The sequence below is a fragment of the Falco punctatus genome (assembly GCF_963210335.1).
Source record: "Falco punctatus genome assembly, chromosome: 6".
In the NCBI taxonomy this organism is placed as follows: Eukaryota; Metazoa; Chordata; class Aves; order Falconiformes; family Falconidae; genus Falco; species Falco punctatus.
In genome coordinates, this window is record NC_137585.1 from 37,025,530 (window position 1) to 37,043,965 (window position 18,436).

Below are 18,436 nucleotides of genomic sequence, written 5' to 3' on the forward strand. Positions count from 1 at the left end.
GAGCCACAAAATATTTGCCTCATCTGTTTTCTAGACCTGTAACTGAACCTGGATTACCTGTACTTTGTTCTTTTTCATGCAACTTTTAATCACAAAATCAAAAATCCAGACCAATGATTTATTCATCCTCAACCATCCAGACTGTTCCACTTCCATAGGCCTGATATGTAAATTCAATTTTCTATGTTTTTAGACAGAAGATTGCTTCTTCCAGTCATTCCAATAAGCCAGGGACTAGCTCAGAGAAACCGATTCTGTGTCCCTCTATGAATTATTTCTACCATGTCCAGGACAACCACTGCACTCAAGATGGCATAGGCAATTCCTCATGCAACAACACTGTTATTAGCACAGGAATTTAGAAAGTTTACACCCAACTCAGCCCCAAAATATTCTCCCTGTAACTGTACCAGTTTAAAGGTATTCATTTCCCCTCTGATATGTTTTTATGTACATTACAGTTCATACTGCACATTAAACAGTCAAATTACCAGAGCTGTGATTTAGTTGCCAGTATCTTGACAAATGCTTTTAAGAAGAATGTCCCACCAAAACCGTGTTTCTTTAGCTTGCTATCAGCTGGACTCCATGAACTAGACGAAGAACATTCTTTTGCAGACGCTCTGCCCTGACTCCCTTAACTTTTTTTTATTTCAGTAGTGTTACACATCATCAGTTTGCATCACCTTTTTCTTTCACCTTGTTCGCAGCACTGATTCCCTGAGGCTGGAGTTTCCTTTTTAAATGGCAACCACACACTTTGGAAACGGTGCTAAACCATCACATCAATGTCTCCCAGCAAACTGATGTCAGTCTCCTTCCTTTCGCAGATTCCGATGGGAGTCAGACCAAACTCTCATTAGTTCATTCCTCATCCAAACAGCTAATTCCCAACTGGCTGGCAGGATGCTCCTTTTGTTCTTTACACAATCTCTGTGTTTTAATGTTCTGCTGCGGGTCATTTCTACTCCAAATTCTAAATCAGCCACAATTTCCAAACCTTTTCTTTCTTTCAAGTTTGGGTATCCATATCAAGCTGTTAACTGCTTTTGCAGGATGGAGCTGGTAAACATTTTGTATGGCTTTCAGAATCCACTCGGGCACTTTGTATCTTCTGAGCCAAAAGAAATTTTTATTTCCAACTGGATTTTATGGCTGCTCTGGATCGTTTCCAGGTTCTCCCAGGAAACCATTACCCATTGGTTTAGATTCCTCCTGGCTTGGTTTTAGAGAACTGTGGTAGCTCTGGCTTCTGTAAAGACAACCAACAAAGATGACCCACTCCAAGACCTCTCTCTATGAGACAGCACACCCCTTACCTCCACCAACAGTGCTGACAAGAGGCTGAGCAGCAGCTGATCTGAAGGGTCTCAGGCACTCCCCACCGAGAAGTATTTCTATTGAAGTCAAGTGTGGTACCATGAATTTACTCTATGTGGCTCCCACTACCTTCCAACCGTGGTGCATGAGGAGCTATTCAATCTCCACAACAACTGCCATGAGCTCCCACAAGGATAGCCTCCAAGACTCCCTCCCAGGCACCCCAAAACCTTCTGCCTCCGCTGCGTGACAGCACCGTGAAGAGCCAGAAGTATCAAGTTTAGCAGTTTCACCACATGGTCCTCTGCTGTTGTAGTATTACAAAGTTGATTCCTCATCAACATAAATCAATGCAGTAACAGTAACTCCCTTTTTTTTTTTTTTTTTTTTTTTTCCAGAACAGGTAGAATAGAACAGACACTAGGAAAAAAAAAAACAATTTTTATTCAGTTGAAAAGAAGTCATTTACTCAATCACATTAACTATGCTAAAAATGATTTTTTTCTGACTACACCAGCAGTTAAATATTTTCAGCACCAATTCAGGACACATTAGTGACATTTATCACAACAGGTCTATTTCTTAATGTAGAAGGACATACTAACTTCAGTAGCTGCTACTGGGAAAGGAGTAAGCAGGAGACTGCTCTTTCTTTCCAAATACTTATCAGTGAGAGTAGCAACTTCTAGAAATAAATAACTGCCAAATTATCTCCCAAATCTTTAAATCAATCTTTTAAAAATAGAGTTAAAATAGATATCTTAATATGAGCTATCATAGAATTTATTCTTTATGTGCTGAATACTCCAGAATGTGAGTAGTTGAGCAAGCATCCAGTACATAACTTTTTAAAATAGTTCTTCCCTCCCCACAATATCAACCCCGTTTTTTTATCCAAGTCATGCTGGTTAGATCCCTATCTCTAGTGACTTCCCAGTAAACACCACGCTGTTTGATATCGCTAGGATATGCTACCACCCTATGAGTGAAAGAAGTCTGTGACCTGGTGAAATATCACCAGCTCACATGAACAGAAAATTCATCCAGTTATTGGCTTGTTATCTCTGAACATCAAATAAATCCTAAGCTTTAAATTTTAAAAGCTTTTGTGGTCTTCCTCTTGCTGGGCCAGTTCAGAAGGTCGTCACTGAAGACAGAACTGATGAAGGCAAAGAAACCAAAAAGCAGCAGATAGTACTGTCTCTCTGTCCTTTAAACAAATCAAGTTCGCACAAAACAAAAGGAGACAAGGTTAAAATGAAGTTTATTAGTTTTTTTGGTTTTTTTAAGCTTTTTTTATATAAAACTGTTTGTGAAACAGCTATTTTTATTCCCATGGCAGAGTGACCCCTGAAAGATGCACTAACCCCTTTCTTAAGGCCTTAACAAGAAAAAATTATGGGGTTTTTGTTGTTGTTGTTGTTCCTTAAACCCAAATGTTTTAAAATTACATAATTTACAAAAAAAACCCACCACCCCAAATAACCACATAATGTAGGCTGTTACACTGACATTCCCTCTTCCTCCCTTAGGAAAAGCAAAATATAAAATAAAAAAAAAAGGGCTAAGTGGATTTTCCTGATCAGTTTGAAGATATATTGCCTCCATCAGCATTCAGACTTCCCTTCCAGTTCCCCCCACCTGGCAGGTAAACCGTACCTTCCTCTCACCTGCCTTCAAAACTGAAGGCAGCTTCTTGGAATGATTTGGGGGTGCATGTTGTTGTCACAACAGGCAAATACTCCTTCTTCCCGTGTGGTACAGATGTTCCCACATGAAAAAGGTGTACAGGGTCTAGCAAGCAGCAACTACCTCTTACTTCATGAGTCTCATAACCTAAGAGTCTTCAGATGTTTCTCAGACTTCCACTATTAATATAGGGTCTCTCAAAACCAATAACCTTCATACCCTGCATACCCAAGTACTGACACCCCATCACCTGCAACCATCCAAGCCTTCCTCCAACACCTTACAAACAATTTATCATGATTTTTTTGACTTTTAAAATTAAACTTCCTTGGATGTTGTGAGAAAGGAAGCAAGTGGAAGGGGAGTCTGGAGTACTTCCAGTTCCCCTATTCTTCCCCACAAAATGTTAGGCTCCACAAGCCTTGCTTTGATTTTGGATTTAGTATTTACTTTAGCTACATTTTTCTTTTTAAATTTATATGGGTTTTTGTTAATTTTAATCAAAAGCATCAAAAGGGATATAGCGCACCTTTCATTTAAAACAAAGTCTTTCAAGACTAAAAAATAGATCTTTATATATATATATATATTTATCCCTCCCTCTTTAATTCCCCCCACCTGTTTCCTTTTTCCCCCTCCCCTTCCCACTGTCACTATGGAGATTGTGTCCATGGAAACAGCTGGTTCAGACTCCTTGGTCAGATTCTGTGATGTCATCAGTCTTGAGTGTGATGTAAGAATTTATGAAGGAAGTGCTGGCATTGGCAGGCACGTCGAGAGGGGGCATGGCTGCACAGTGGGAGAGATTCCATTCAGTCATGAATGTCCACCGCTTTTTATCTCAACAGCCTAACCTGAAAAACAAAGTGAAACAGTGATATTGGAATGGTTCCTTCCCTCCATCTGCGAACGTGCTCCGCCCCAGGCTTCACAAACCCCACTCATCAGCCTACCACAGCAGTAACACCAAGAACTCTTTAGTTTTGTGGACTGAAAATGGATGGAAGCATAATGGTGCGCAGCTCATAAAAGCAAATCCACATGATAAAAAGTATTAGTTTAACAACCAGCAGAAATTAAGTCCAGGTACAGAAAAGGTCCAGGATGACAGGACAATCCGTGCCACAACAATGGCATGCCACTCTTCCAGAAAGACCTACCTTGAGCAGCCAGAAAGGAGCTCGTTCACCTAATGTTTGCTCCTCATCTTGACTATGAAAACTGGAAACAGAGGCCAAGCACAGTCAAATGCTATGACGGCTTCTGGCATACTACACTGCCCCTTCTGGGACTGGACCCAAGTATTTTCATACAGGTGACCAAGCTACCATCCAACAGTAGTTTTCAGTGAATATGTAGTATCAAAACTACAGGAGTCCAGCTACAGGAACCAAATCTGGGAAATGGCTAGATTGCCCAACCTAAACGTAAAGCTGCAGTTAAACTAATTGGAGAGTGGGTAATAATTCTTTCCGTTGCTTTATTGTTCCAATTGCCAGATTATGGTGGTGGCAACAGTTTATGGAAGGACTAAGCCTGTGATGTCTTTCAAGACAAATGTGGAAACATCCAAGTGCTTGGCATGCTTGTTCTCCCTGTCCAGAAATTCTCTGAAGTGAGAAAATGAACTTCAGGACTTTGCTAAGTTGGTGGAAGCTCAGTTCAAATGAGGAACTGCAGACAAAGTTGAAATTTCATTTCTGTTAGCTACAGTTCTCATCCTTAATCTGCACAGCTGACAAAGCAAAGCTTGAAATAATATATTCCTTTCTTCCCTTCTCCCAAAACACAAGTGAGCCCAGAAGCAATTTGTTTATTTAGTAAGGTTACTTACTTTGTTATAACTTAAATAAATCCCTCCCCACCAACTAGTGAGCTCGGGAAAAGGAAAAAAGCTTGCAACATAAGCGAGGCATATGGAAAGCAGTTGATGGCACTAGAGGTGTGCCTGGGAACAAAGTAACACCCATGTTCATTCATAGCTGGCAATTAAACTCCAGGAACCCTAACTAAGTGTGATACAGAAGTCAATGCTGTTCTGATTATCAGCACACCAATTAGATTACATCCCAGCAAGCCTACCTCTTGGCTGCAAATATCCCCTTGTACAGGGGTGCCAGGCTAAGAGCGAAGAAAAAGTCAGGCGAGCACATATGAAAAACAGAAGGGTAAGCCATGGAGATACAGCTAGAGAGGAAAGGAGGGAGCTTCCTAGAGAGTTCAGGCAGCTGACCTTTGTGGTATTCATTACTGTGCAATTGTGCGCCCTCGCTGAAGGAGTGTCAAGGCTGTGTTGCTGTCTCTGGCTCCTGTACAACTGCAGCTAGCCCATGCCTGGAACTGGTCCAGAGCATTAGGCACTGGCTCAGGGAGGAAACAGGCTCAACGCACAGGGAGAGTCCTTCCCCGTTCCTGGACAAGATCCAGAGCACCAGACTCACTCTCACAGTCACTCTCCAGATCTGGATTTGATCCAAATGTTCTAGAGGCAACTGGCTCAGAGACAGAAGCAACAGAGACAGAATACACTGACTTGCCTGGATGTTATCCAACATGCAGGATTTCTTCTTAACTTGCTAGGCCTAGGAGTGAACCAGGACTAAAGCAGCCCTATAGTTTAAAAGCTGAGTGCCCATTCTACCTTACACCAAGTCCAGCAGAAGGGAAGCTCCTGTACTACCAGGATTGCTACAGAATTCCTCTAAACCTCTTTAAATACCACAGTAATACAGCATTTAATTATTTTGCTAATTCATTTTTTTAGGTAATTGGATCTTTTAGGTTTGCATGGTTATTTTCAGACGCAAGGTCAGGTTGGAGAACCTGATTTTTAAGGCACTTTCAGCATCAAAAGCAGGGGGAGTCTAAATAATCTGGACCTTCAGATAAGAACTACTTGAGACAGAAGTGGATTTGGAAAGAAATTATGCCTTAGAGACATGTCTAGAGCACACAGTGATCATGGTGCAGAGACTCCACAGCCTGCAAGGTCTTAAGCCAATACATTCCTGTGATACATATCTAAAAAAAAAAGAGTTAGCACTAGAAAATTATGCAGGAAACAAAGCTGTGTAAAGGTCTCTGGGATAATGTTCATCAGTGCCTTAAAGAAATGGCCCAAAAAATCATCACTGAGATTTCTCTAGTGTTAAACAGTTGTAACAGATGCCTTGCCTGTGAGACTAATTCTGTTTTAACGTTATGAATTATATTGGCTTTTACACTTTCAGGAAAAGAGAAAAGCTTGAAAGAACCCCAGTGACCTTTACCATGGAAGGAAAAAGTTACTCAAATAATGAACTTTAGATACTGTTTGCATGGTAACTGTTTTAACAACACTCCAAAGCCAAGAAAGAATGCTGCTAAAAATGAAAAATCACAGAACACAGCAGAGCTAAATCAAGTCAGCAGTCTACTATTATCTACTAAATACAAAAAAGTATTCATATGAAACACTACCTATCTTCTAATACTGCACTAAACCCCAAAATTTTCTGATTAATCTCTCATCCTTCACAAAGAACACCATTAAAAATACTTCACAATTACTTAACTTGAGAAACAGGTAAGATTTTAAGGTAAGGGAGGGTGGCTGGGAAGTAAGGGAACAGCAGTTAGGGAAGGGGATTGTTACCATCAGCTCAGGGAATAGACATGAAAGAGCAACTTCACTTGCATGACTGCAAGAAAAAGATAGAGAAGCAACTAGCTTGAGTAAGAAATGCAACTAAGCAGTGAAATGAAGGCATGAGACCTTCCTGGGCTGCAGTTTCCAGGAAAGGCCGCTAACAAGTATTAATACGAAACCAAAAACTTACTTCATTTACATGTCCCTGTTGCCATCAAATGACAATGCACTTGGTGGAAATTAAGAAATCCCAACCTCATTCCATTCCCTGGATGCTAACTTCCTCCTTGTGCTAGGATATTTGCTCAGCCACAAAGTGAACCACATTAGGAAAACGACCCAACTTGGATGCTAACATGACAAAACGTAATTTCAGACAAACTGAATTCCCCAGGTTGACACATGGCTGTATGAATGCTGGGACTAGACAACGGAGGAGGCAGTAAGGAACAGCAGCAAGGGAGCTGGGGCACAAGAGCACAACTGCTGCTCTCCGCAACCCTGCTGACTTACAGCAACTACAGCACATTCTGGATGCAGAGTGAGGGGAGGGGAGGGACCAGAGTAAACATTACAAACTTAAGAAACTGTGGCCACCTGTGGATATACTTCCACCTTCTATCACCCATGTCTGTCTGCAAAATAGTGGAAAATGCTGGTCTGAAAAAAAGTAATGGGCTCCTGATAAGATTAACTTAGTTACACCTGTATTTACATTTCCACAAAACAGGGGAATCAAGATTACAATAATCTTGAACACATCAGTATTATTAATTCTTCCCTACATAGAAAATTTAAGATACTGTGATGAATTTATTTATTTATTTATTTATACAGAAGCTTACTATTAACTACTCTGAGACTTGGGGAAAAAATCCTTCTGATCCTTATGGACACGATCATGGGAATATGCAAGGAGATTTCTGCCACTGGTTTAGCTGAGACAGTAATCAGGCAGTTGCAACAGCTAACAAGCTTTGCCTTTCACTGCTAAACTGAAGGAACTGCTGTGAAATACAAAAAAGTGAGGTCACTAGCCTGAACAGAATGGTCGCAGGGGGAAAAACAGAAACACTTATTACCAATTTTCTGAACGTACACAAGAGCACCTTGATTTCCTATAGAAATGGCGAAGGCACTGGAGGTAAGGAGCCACACAGAAGAACGCAGGTGGAAACTGGAAACTCTCCCCAACTCACCTGTGCTTGCTTTTATTTCCATTCCCAGGAGTACACTTCCCCCCTCACCCCCGCTCCGACTGCTCTGTGCTGAGGCTGCCTTTCACCATCTTGTTCTGCAAGGAGGGAAGAGAGCAAGGAAGGAGGGGCTGACGAACCAGCAAGCCAAAAGGAGGAGGAAAAAGAAAATGAGGGAGAAAAGGAAGACAGGGGTAGGGAAAGTGAACATACAGAAAGTGAGAGGGAGAGAGAGAGAGAGAGAGAGAGAGAAGTCAGTACTGGAACCAGATACAGATTTTTCAGACAGAGTTTTCCCTGTGACGAAAGCAAGCAATTCTGCAAAAGTAAAGAGTTTGGGATATGAAAGCCTGGTTAATTTTAAGAAACACAGAATTTAACATAAAAAGGTAGAAAGCTGAGAAAAATCACTTAAAATTGCCCCATAGATGGCTTAAGACAATCTAAGGCTGCAGTGCCACCAAAAGGCGAGGTATCCCGTTCCCCTATATATCCTCCTCCGTGCCTCAGCATCTTCAACAGTTCTGTTGCAATAGCACTTGCTGCGCTGCAGACACACAGCTAGTTGGATCTGCGAGAGGAAGCTAACCCTTCAAAAGATGATTACTTTTCAGACAGCGTTTTCCCTGTGATAAAAGCTGCTATTTTGCTAAAGTAGCACATTCAGGACATGGATGGTTGAAGCATCAATGCTGACAGAAGGAAATGGGAAAGCTCACTGGGGAGCACAGGGAAAGGCACAACCAGTCCCTCTGGGCTTAGCTTGCTTATGCCTGAAGTGTCAAGCACAGTTAATGAGGCAAGACGCACCTTTGCTCTCCAGGAGGCACTTACTATGATGAGGTGTATTTACCGATGTGAGGCATAGACTGGAAAAGGGTGAGAGGTAATATACTGGGGGACTTACTCAGTGTTAGCGAATTTATAAAGTTAGTTCTTCCACCCGTTAACTACAGAACAGAAGAATGAGGTATTAGACAGTTGCTAATTAGCTACTAACGTTAAATTGGTGTTACCTACAAGCGTAGTTTTAAATGGTCTAATCTAAAGTCCTTCTTCCTCTCAATTGCTTATGTTCATATCATGCAAAAAATTGATGCAATTTGTTCTGCAGTCATTCTGGAGCAATGGTTTTCAACCCTTCTGTTCCTGCCTTGCAACTGGCTGGAACTCCCCTTCCCAGCCACTACAACGGAAGGAGCAGGGTAATCCTATATTCTGCCCTGCAGAAGGATTTGTAACAAACCCGTAATGATCACTGAGCCACAGGGCAAGGGCAAAGTCATAGCCAAGCACAGAAAACTCTGCTTGACTTCAAACAAATTATTCACGTCTTTACTAAGCAAAAGCCAACAAACTTCAGTGTCAAAGAAAGGCTGCTGGTACTGAACTTCCATTTTCGATGCAACACAGAAAATTATCCGCAGTGGCATAGTTTTGAATAAAATTCAAATTTTTATTGCTTCACGAAATACCTTTATCAACTTAAGTGGCAGTTTTCCTCTTCCCACCCTCCAGGATTACTTTAGAAATCAATGTGCCTGCTCAGTATCTTCTTTGGGAGGCTGGATTCTGTAAAATGGTTTCCTTTCATGGTTTGAGCCTCATCACTGCAACTACTCATATACAGGAGCAGTGACCCAAGCCAGCTATGAAAAGCTTTAACGCTATGTTTTCCAATACTTCAGGCAACGGGCAGCAAACATAAAACAGTCTTCAAAGACATAACCTTCCTATTCTCTTTAGTCAAGTATCCAAAGCTGGGCAGAGGATGGCACTTAGTTGCATTCCACAGTAAGGGGAGCTCATCCTTCACATTTTTGTTTGGCAAGATCTGCAGATTTGTGTAGCATTAATGCATTGATTTAAGCTTGCTGTACATTTTCAACATTATTCCACAGTTGTGCATAACAATTTATTTTCTTTTGTATGATCAAAAGTAGGCCAGTTCTGGATAACTGCCTGAATGTCCCCAGAATCTTCCAGCGCATTTTAAATACGTGTGTATAAATACATCATATTGTGGCAGAACATCCAGAAAGGAACATGAGACTAATTCTTGCATGTTTACAAAAGACAGATTAAAGATAATCTGTGAAGACAAAAGACCACCAGATGTCAGTCTAATTCTAGGCAGAGAAGAGATCTGCAGACAAGGACTAAATGGAGACTAATCCCTGTTAGAAAGCAACACAATTCTTCCCTATTATCATTTACTTTCCAGCATAAGCCATCCACAGTCTTACACAATTCCTGTTGTATCCAACTGGCCACAAGAACAGTAATTTTTCTGGATAGTTCTGAGCATTTCAGACTGGTAGACTGGTATCCACAGCCTCCCAGAGATGCATCCTCCCTTTTGGGCTGAGAGGGGTATTCCCAGCGCTATATCACATTGCTTATGTGTATAAAAGAGTATATACTGTCTGCCTTGCCTCCTTTTTCCATACAGACAGAGCAACAGCAGTCCACCTCTTAGCACCATTATGTTTACAGGCTCCAGGGACATTCAGTTAAGGATGCCCAGACCCTAGGCAGAAGTAGCATGCTGAATCCGTCACCAACAACTGAAAATTATGATGGGTCTTCTGAACCGTCAAAGATATACAGAACAACTAAATAGATACACCGAAGGCTGAGTAGTAGTACTCAGTCTTACTACCACTAAACTACAACAAGGTGTTTCAGGTTCATGTCATCGTTTAAATGTTTCAAAACGTTTTGAAAACGTTCATCGTTTCAAAAGCCATTTTTCTCACTCCTTGCATCCTCAGTAAATCAATGAGAAAACCAATGCCAGTTTCAGCGTAGCACTCAAACAGAAACAGTGAGTGATGTACTGATTCTATCACGGAAGACAGGAAATGAAGCCAGGCTTTCTAAAGAACAACTGAACAAATAGGGAAAAAACTTAATCTATCTTCTTAAACTCTGCATTCTTCTCAAGTCGATGTTTGTCCCCAGAATATACCACAAGCACACATCACAGAATTCATCTAAAAGCATCTCTGACTACCGGTATTACCTAGGTATGAAATTAGTAATCCACGTTTAGATACCAGAAGAGGGCAGCAAATTACAGGTCTAATCCAGGAGACGATTCTTACCTTGTGCTTGGGGCACCTCACTGAGAAATTCTCTTCGTTTAGTAAACAATCTAGAAGAGGATAAGACAGCAATTTATTACTTTTTTAATAAAAACCAACTTGAATAATACATCACATGTGTTAACCTTGCCTCACAGGTATATATTTTTCATTCAAAGATCTCTTATAGGAATACTATCTTATTAGCAGGCTCATCCCTTCCACCCCCAGAGTCTTAGAAAATAAATTTTAACTAAACATGCCAAATGACAATACTGCCTGGATTACCAAGCCAAGTTCAAGTATCCCCAGTGTCCCCGATACTCTGTATAGAGGAAGAATCACAACAGTGAGTCTACAAATCCTGTACCCCAACCCCCTTCAGTTATTCCAGCCTTCCTTGCTAAAGCACAAGGAAAATGGATGCACTTATCCAATCCGAACAGACCATCCCTGCTTTATACTTAACAGGAAAATCACCACCTTTCATCCTTACACCAAGGTTCTATCAACATCAGGGGGAGAAGGGGTATGTGTCTCTAGGTATGGGTGTATATGACTGTTTATTTGCAATCCCAAATCTTGGTGATCAGTTTACACTGACACTATGTCTGGTAGTCAGGTCACTCATGCTGCTCTTGGATCTGCTTCCACGATTTGTGTATGTGAAGCTTCTATTATCTAAGAAACAGTTTAACGATTTAAACCTATTAGGGAAAGCGGGGCACCTATGCAGAACTGCTTATTTAGGAACAAATTAAGCAATACTGTTGTTTAAAGAGCATTTCTTTAGTGGCACTACCAGTGTAAGTGTTGCTTCTTCTCTCATCCTCCATCATACACTATGCCTCTAAGGGATACTGAGTCAGTAGGTCCCAGAACTTCGGCGCTATGTCCACACCAGGAGCACCACTGGCTAGCTCTCTGCCTTCCACTCGCACCTTCCAGATACTCTGTATTTCACTCCTCACAGCCAAGCAAAGAAGTAGCACTCTCCTGAGAGAATTCAGCTGCCTCCTCCCGGCACCCTGAACCACAGGGCCACCTCTCAACCTGCCCAAACTTCCGACACTGTTCGTTCTGATGGCCTGTTCCTTCTGATTGCTTTATTCACCGAAGGCAGAGGCTGACTGAACAGTCACCACCTCAGTAGGACCATGCACCATCACCACCTCAGTGCAACTGACACCATGAGAATTCAGCAAGGTGCTTATGGCCTCCCATCTGCTCCAACCTACCCAAATAGCTAGCAACTAAAGAAGCACAATGGTAAATAAAACGTGCTAATTTAAAATGCTCTTAAGTACATAGCATAACCAGCACTACCTGCTGTTTCAATCTGCTGGAAGAGTTTAGCAGACAGCAGGAGACTGCAACTAAAGCTTGAGGGAAAAGCTTTCTAGACACCCAAGCTTTGGCAGAGCATTCCTCTGCTATGAAATTCTTATGTTTCAACATGAATGCCTCTGGCCTGAACCAAAGGGAAACAGCATACAATAGGCTAAGTTACTTGAGAGATTTTAGTGAAGGGGAGTAAAACCCTTAATCCCACCTCAGATAACAATTTCAAATGCAGTATTAACAAATAACAGGAAATAAATAAAATGTTGTCTCATTATAAGGGCAGGAATTGTACATTTAGACTACAGCATGAATCATCACTGCATAATACAGCAATCATCAAAAATATACAGAGCAATCATCAAAAACATACTCAGTATGTTAGAACAGGATGGAGTTTTCTTCTTTCTTGGAAACCTAACATCGGTAATGTATGCACTTTCCTAGCTGGTACATCAGAAAGGAACATTGTACAAGGATCAGGACGAACTGACAGAAACCTCATACCTCATACCTGATCTGCGTACGGAGCTCAATTTCTAAGGTTGGCATTTTTGTTGCAAATACTAACAGCAGATCCAATTAATAGCATTTTTTTTGTTGTTTCTATTAAGAGACAACTATGAGAAATTTCATCAGCTCACTGCAGAAAATCAGCTGAATACCAATAAGGTAAAAATTGTTCATCATTACATAGCTGGCCCGGATTTCAGTTAGCAGTTCCAAGTATTTTATATCACAGATTACAATTCATCATGAAGTGACCAGACACATAGCTATGATCAGCTCACTGTGACAGAAAGGGAAAAAGAACTGAAACTTGTCCTTGTTTACACAGATTTTTTTTCCATAAAGTAGTCAGGGAAAACTTAAAACATTTTTAATAGAAGCAATTATTCTTCTGTAAGCTTCACACGTTGTCTCATACCCTGTGTTCTGCCTGTTACTCATCTTTAACGACAACTTGCAGAGACACAGGATTTCTGTTCTCTGAAAATCTGTTTTATTTTGCTGCTAGTCTTTTCCTAATTTACAGTCAAAAATCTTTTGTATATGAAACTGCCTACGATACATGTTGTGGGAACAAGTGTGCTGCAACAATCAGAATCTGACTCCAGGTGGGGAGGAAAAAGCAGAGGGAGAGGATACAAAATTTCAGAAAACAAAGATCCTGTTTCCATGGAGACGTCCCTAGGACTAAGTTATCTTGAGACATCAGAGGCTCTTCATCATAAATTTGGACAGACAAAAGCCAAACACAGACAATATTAACCAGAGTAATTTCCATATAAAAATTACTTAAGTGGCACTACTGATCTTGATTTTTATGCAAATGGCTAAGAGGAGTTCAGCTCTTGCACCCTATATTGCCTAAGATTACTTTCTATGAAAGGAGATTAAAAGGAAGGCTGAATTAGGCTATACAAAAGCATCCTGAACGGGCAGCTTACGAAGCTGCGTGCCTTGCATAGCAGCCAATTAGCTACAGCCGTGCAAAATGTGGCTGCCCACGAGGGCAGGACTGGAAACCAACCAGTGGCGCAGAAGCCAGAGTTCAGGTTGCACTGCAGGGCCAGCCTTCCACGCTCCAAGTAACTGCAGCCGCTCTGACATATTCCACCCTCCAGACCTTTACCAAAAATGTGCTGACTTTCAAATGAGGCACAGTAACTGACAAGGTATTAACTTCTAACCCACACCAATGCAAAGGTAAGAACACGCTTCAGCTCACAGTGCCATTGCCTAGGAGTACGACATGCATGCTGCATCTCAACTAAGGCACGGTCACTTCCAGGGATGCTACAGTAACTCAAACACCAAGCGTCTGTGACTCGACATACCCTAAAAAACACTCCAGCAAGTGTTTTCTGATCTATTTTTTTTAAATACAAAACCAGTCATACATATTCCAAAAGCCTGACAGCCCTTGTAAGTGTCAACAAACTTCTGAGGATTCAGAATGGATCTGTCCCAGATCCTCAATAAAGCAAGGTGGCACCATCCTTCAAAGCAGGATGGCTGACTTCAAATGAAACTACCACAGAGCCCAAGGAACTTGAGAAATATCCGTATCTGATTCACTACAGGAAAGACGGCAGCACTGCATAACCAATAAAAAGGGTTTATAGGCAGACGGCAGGCTGAGGAAAGAGAAAAGAATGCTGATTTGCTTCTCAAGGAAGCCTACATTTTCTGCTTGGGCATAAATGAAAATCAATTCCCTGTTCCATGTAGCTTGCTTATTTCTTTTATACAGATTTATTGGAAGAGCAGCTATATATTAAGACAGCTTGATTACACCCACAGATAAAACCAACTGCAAACAAGGTCTTTTACTGTCATACCATCAGGCTGAAATTTTGAATGCTGAGAATCTACTTCAAGCTGGGCTCTTTTATGCATTTTGGTTGAAAACTTCAGCAAAAGCAGCCTAACAATTTCCTTAAAACTCTTTCTTGGAATAAAGGTATTCTGCCCATATTAAACATCCCAGCAAATCTTCTTTGAAAAGCTCTAAACATACCCTGATTTTAAGTAGGACCTAAATTTTAGCTAAGGTATGCCCTTGCCAGCTTACCACAGAATCAGTAAATACAACTCTTTGAAAGGAGGAATAGGTACTTTAATCTGCACATCCTCAGGAGAGGCTTCTTAGATTTTAGTAGCTAGGTTCTTTGAAAATTCCACCAAATACACTTTTTTTGGGGGGGGGTGAGCAGGTTTTTCCTGTAAATGAACCTGTGGCCCCAGATTTAGGCACCAGACTCAACAGCACTAAAGCTGTCAGCGGACATTTCCAAGGCTCAGGCAGCCTCAAGGAAGAAGGTGACCATTTCAAAACTGCAAATGGTGAAGCACTAGCCCAGAAGGCAGCAGAAGTGAAAATATTACTGAGAAAGACAGTCTGGAACTGGAGACAGAGTGGAGGCTAGCAGGATGAAGAGACCAGTGCTAGCAGAAGTTATGAGCAGGGAATTAAGCTTGAGTGCCAGCAGGAAGCTAAGACTGAATCAGGATTGATTCAGCCACAGGACTATAGGCTAAGAATTTATGGGATAAGGCAGGGAAAGGTGAAACAGAGATTATGGGCAACATACAAGAACAAACAGAGACTAGCAGGGTTAAATGTGACAAGGAGCTAAGTTAGGAGAACCAAATGGAAGTAAGAAGCCCACAGAAGAAAAACAGCTAGGAGCAAGAAAGAGGAGGAGGTGATGCAAAAGCAGAGAGCAGGAAGCCAGAATGACAGCTAGAAAACTGGACAAAGGAGAAGTTAAAAAGGAGTAGGGAGAACTGGGTCTTATAAAGAGACTGGAGTAAGAAATTTGAGAAGAGGAACCTGAGACCAACTAGATAAAGAGCCTATGGCTGGTATGAAGGGCCAGAGTAGAGAACAATCAGACGCACACAGACTGAAGAGGAAGAAACAGAAAGGAAAATGTAGGAAGACACAAAGAGAAGTCTTGTTCTCACTAAATCATATTCTTCCTGGAGTGAAACCAGGGATTCATCAGTTCTACCAACTTCTCTGCTATTATTTAAATATGTTTGTGAAACTCACAGTCCAAGTATCCCATCTCCATGCAGCTCTTGCAATTTATTACTGCCATATTACTCAAAGAACAGAAATTAACTTGGAATAGTGCACTCTTAACAGATGGTCACGTGACAACGTGATGTCTCGTAACAAAATCAAAAGAAGATGTACTAAGCATAGCCTTGGAACTTGAATACAAAAAGCTACTCTAAATAAACTCTAAGGTTGCAAAGTCAAGACAAATGTGGGGAAAAGCCAAATTTTATGTATCCTGTTTCTACATATTACATGGTAGACATATTATGTTACATTTAATATGGAGTAAATTGTATGATTATATACTATTTTTGTATAGGACACTGCCTCTTCCCTGCATGACACAGAACTGCTCTTGGGAATCAAGTCATGATTGTTCAGTGTATTTGTCATCTGGAGGATCCTACTGCATTTGCTGAAGTAGAGTTAATGATGAAAATATATCTGAAGAAAAAGGACAGTATCTTAACTTTTGTACCTATATTTAGAACATAGGAAATGCCATATACTGTATGTAGTAACACATGCATACAAATTAAGCACCCCAAACTACTGGGAATGCTCACCATAATTTATTTTGTTGTTTCATGGTATTAAAAGGTCCAGTCACAAACCAGAAACACATGATGAACACATGTGAACCAATATGAACACAAATCTAACAATTCTATCAAAGATACTGTAAAAAAAAAAGTTTGTTAACGTTCATGAAACTCTTAAGCATGACAGAGATGAACATCACAGAAGATTTCACAGTTCTACCTTCAGAACTGAATGGAATCAGTAGAACAGAGAATCAGTGGGAAGAACACATGTTCATGAATGAGTACCCTTTCATCCTACAGGTCTTATGGAAAAAGATGTCAGTCGTTAATTAGGTAATTACTGTAAGATACATTCATAAGAGACCAAAATTAAACTTACATAGACACCCTTATTTCTGGCATTTTTTTTGTGTGTGATTTTCACAACCTGACTAATATTTAACACCTTATTTCATGTAAAATCAAGGATTCTCCAGCTATACTGTGGCACTAGTAGCATTCCACTGCAGTATTAATTTAATTAAAATCTTTCTATTAGAATAAAACACAGTGCTCCAATAGAGTGGGATTTCACAGTGAGAAGTGCAATGCAGTCATTCAGAAATGAGCATACCTACTTCAAATGCTGTACCATTTGAAAACCAGCATTAAAATAGGTGTTGAAACAAGAGGGCTGCTGTGAAAATAGGATAACAAAACAGGAAGCTTGCAATTATTTGCCAGTCAAGTTTTGTAATCTTGAAACTGTACCTGCTTGTTATTAAGTTTTGTATGACAGGAGAAACGAATTAGAGGACTGGAAGAGTGGGACATTATTCATTCTGAGCTGGGATTTTTTCTACCCAAGAATAAAGTTTATCTCCATTAAAAACTTTAATTATTGTACACAAAACACCAACTCACAACCCCAGACTCATAACTGGAGATAATACTAGCCAAACCGTTAGCTTATCCAACGCAGAAAACTGGACCTACTCAAGAGACTGGCTGAAATGCTTCTAAGGAGGGAGAAGAAGGAAGGTTGTGCTACAAGTGGTACCGATGATTCTACAAGCACTTTGCACTTGAAATTATTACTGTGACTATTCAGAGGAGCATAACCCTGGAAGAGGAAATATCCTTCTGGTTTCTTGCACCATTGTAGCAAAGGATTTCTATTCTTTGCAAGGAAATAGTGATCCATTCTCCTATTACAGCCAAATTTCAGTCACTGTAGCTGCATTCCCACAAACCAGGCTTTTTTGGCACTTACAGGTAGATTCTTTTCCATTACAGGTTTCATCTTGCCCCAATGCGTTATTGTACAGTTTATCTGATGCCACTGCTCAGCATTTATGTTACTGTCTTCACAGTAGGTGAAAAACTGAGAAGGAATACATTTGTAAAGTACCTTGGAATTACTTAGCGTCATATATTTTGAATAAACATGAAATATAGTTAGTATGGCATTTGTTCGTACCTGCATCGATGGCACATGGGTAATGGTATCGGAAGGAGCAGCCTTTGTTGTAGCAGCCTAAGGTGGCTCCCGGTTCCTGGCAATGGGAACATTTCTGAAAGGGAAACCAAGAAATGGCAATGAAAATTGCAATCATCTTTCCAATTATCTGTATTTTCCTGGAAATTTTATCAACCACATTCCAGCACACGTTTCTCGAGTATCACAATGTTAGACTGTATCTTTCCACACCATAAAAATAAAGGCCTTTTGCATGAAGCAACAACAGGAGCTCTTTCAAACAACAAACTTTTCAGTTGTGCTAACCAAGCAAGAGGTACCAAATATTCAAACCAACCATTCAGAAAGAACTTGAAACACTACTCAAATTTGTTTCACTGGCCCATGTTTCAGTACCCGACAATGACATCAGTGTTAAAATTGGAAGAAAAGAGCTTTTTTGAATCGACAGCAGCTTTAAAATGAGAATTAGCATGACAAAGAATGATTTAGAAGACACCATTAGCGTAAAAGTGATTTGGGTACATGGTTTTCATTATCACTAGCAATCCAAGATGATCATGGCCAAGCTGAACATTTTTTCACAGGTGATCAAAAA

General features: G+C 40.6%; 1 protein-coding gene across 10 annotated transcripts in view; it reads right to left on the bottom strand.

Moving 5' to 3' along the window:
* Window positions 1–2,567: 2,567 nt before the first annotated feature.
* TCF20 (transcription factor 20) overlaps window positions 2,568–18,436 on the bottom strand; it is a 135,504-nt gene continuing 119,635 nt past the window's right edge. For 8 of the 10 annotated variants that reach the window (XM_080393090.1, XM_080393085.1, XM_080393084.1 and 5 more), the window contains 4 exons: window positions 17,839–17,932; window positions 10,941–10,990; window positions 7,837–7,964; window positions 2,568–3,863 (listed from right to left, as the gene is read on the bottom strand). In XM_080393090.1, coding sequence (XP_080249216.1) covers window positions 7,881–7,964; window positions 10,941–10,990; window positions 17,839–17,932 — 228 coding nt within the window. In that variant the 3' untranslated portion in view covers window positions 2,568–3,863; window positions 7,837–7,880. The remainder of the gene's footprint in view (window positions 3,864–7,836; window positions 7,965–10,940; window positions 10,991–17,838; window positions 17,933–18,436) is intronic. The other 2 variants (XM_080393092.1, XM_080393093.1) reach the window with 2 other exon arrangements.